Here is a 678-nt window from a genome sequence, read left to right on the forward strand (position 1 = left end):
GCGATCACATCATTGGGATCACATCATCGGGATGGGATCACTGGGATTGGGATCACCGGGGTGGGATCATGGGATGGGATCACCAGGATCACCGAGATGGGATCACCGGGATGGGATCCCCGGGATCATCCCCCTCCATTCCCACCCCCCGGATCCCCCCGGGATCCCCCTGGCTCCGTACGGAGACGATGTCGGCGATGCAGCGGTTGAGGTTTCCCTTGTCGTCCTTGATGGTGATGGGTCTGTCCTCCTTGATCCTCTCCATGGCCAGGGGACAGTCCAGCTGGGGGCAGGGGACAGGGAATGGGACACGGAGGCCTCTTTCCATGCCCGGAATTCCGAAGGGGGATCCCGGGGTCCGTGGGCTCACCCGGAACTTGCGGCAGAAGTCGTCGATGGAGCTGATCTCGGAGCCCTGCACCTGCTTCAGGGCGGCCTTGAACTGCACCAGCAGCCGGGAACAGGCGGCCGTGTACCTAAAATGGGGTGTTGGGGGGTTCCAGGACATCCTGGGGGTTTGGAGTGTCCCAGCCCATCCCAAGGATTTGGGGTGTCCCAGCCCATCCCAAGGATTTGGGGTGTCCCAGCCCATCCTGTAGATTTGGGGTGTCCCATCCCATCCCAAAGATTTGGGGTGTCCCAGCCCATCCCAGAGATTTGGGGTGTCCCAGCCCATCC

At 61.9% G+C, this 678-nt stretch overlaps 1 protein-coding gene across 1 annotated transcript; it reads right to left on the reverse strand.

Annotated features, from left to right (window-relative positions):
* Window positions 1–145: 145 nt before the first annotated feature.
* Window positions 146–527, reverse strand: LOC113979243 (vacuolar protein sorting-associated protein 28 homolog; the record flags this gene model as incomplete). Its single annotated transcript, XM_027706698.1, has 2 exons — window positions 371–527; window positions 146–283 (listed from the first exon to the last, which is right to left on the reverse strand). Coding segments are annotated over exons 1-2 (276 nt in total), but the record flags the coding sequence as incomplete, so codon positions are not given.
* Between the last annotated feature and the right edge of the window lie 151 nt (window positions 528–678).

This window comes from Neopelma chrysocephalum, unplaced genomic scaffold (assembly GCF_003984885.1).
Source record: "Neopelma chrysocephalum unplaced genomic scaffold, ASM398488v2 Primary Assembly neopelma1_63544, whole genome shotgun sequence".
NCBI lineage: Eukaryota > Metazoa > Chordata > Aves > Passeriformes > Pipridae > Neopelma > Neopelma chrysocephalum.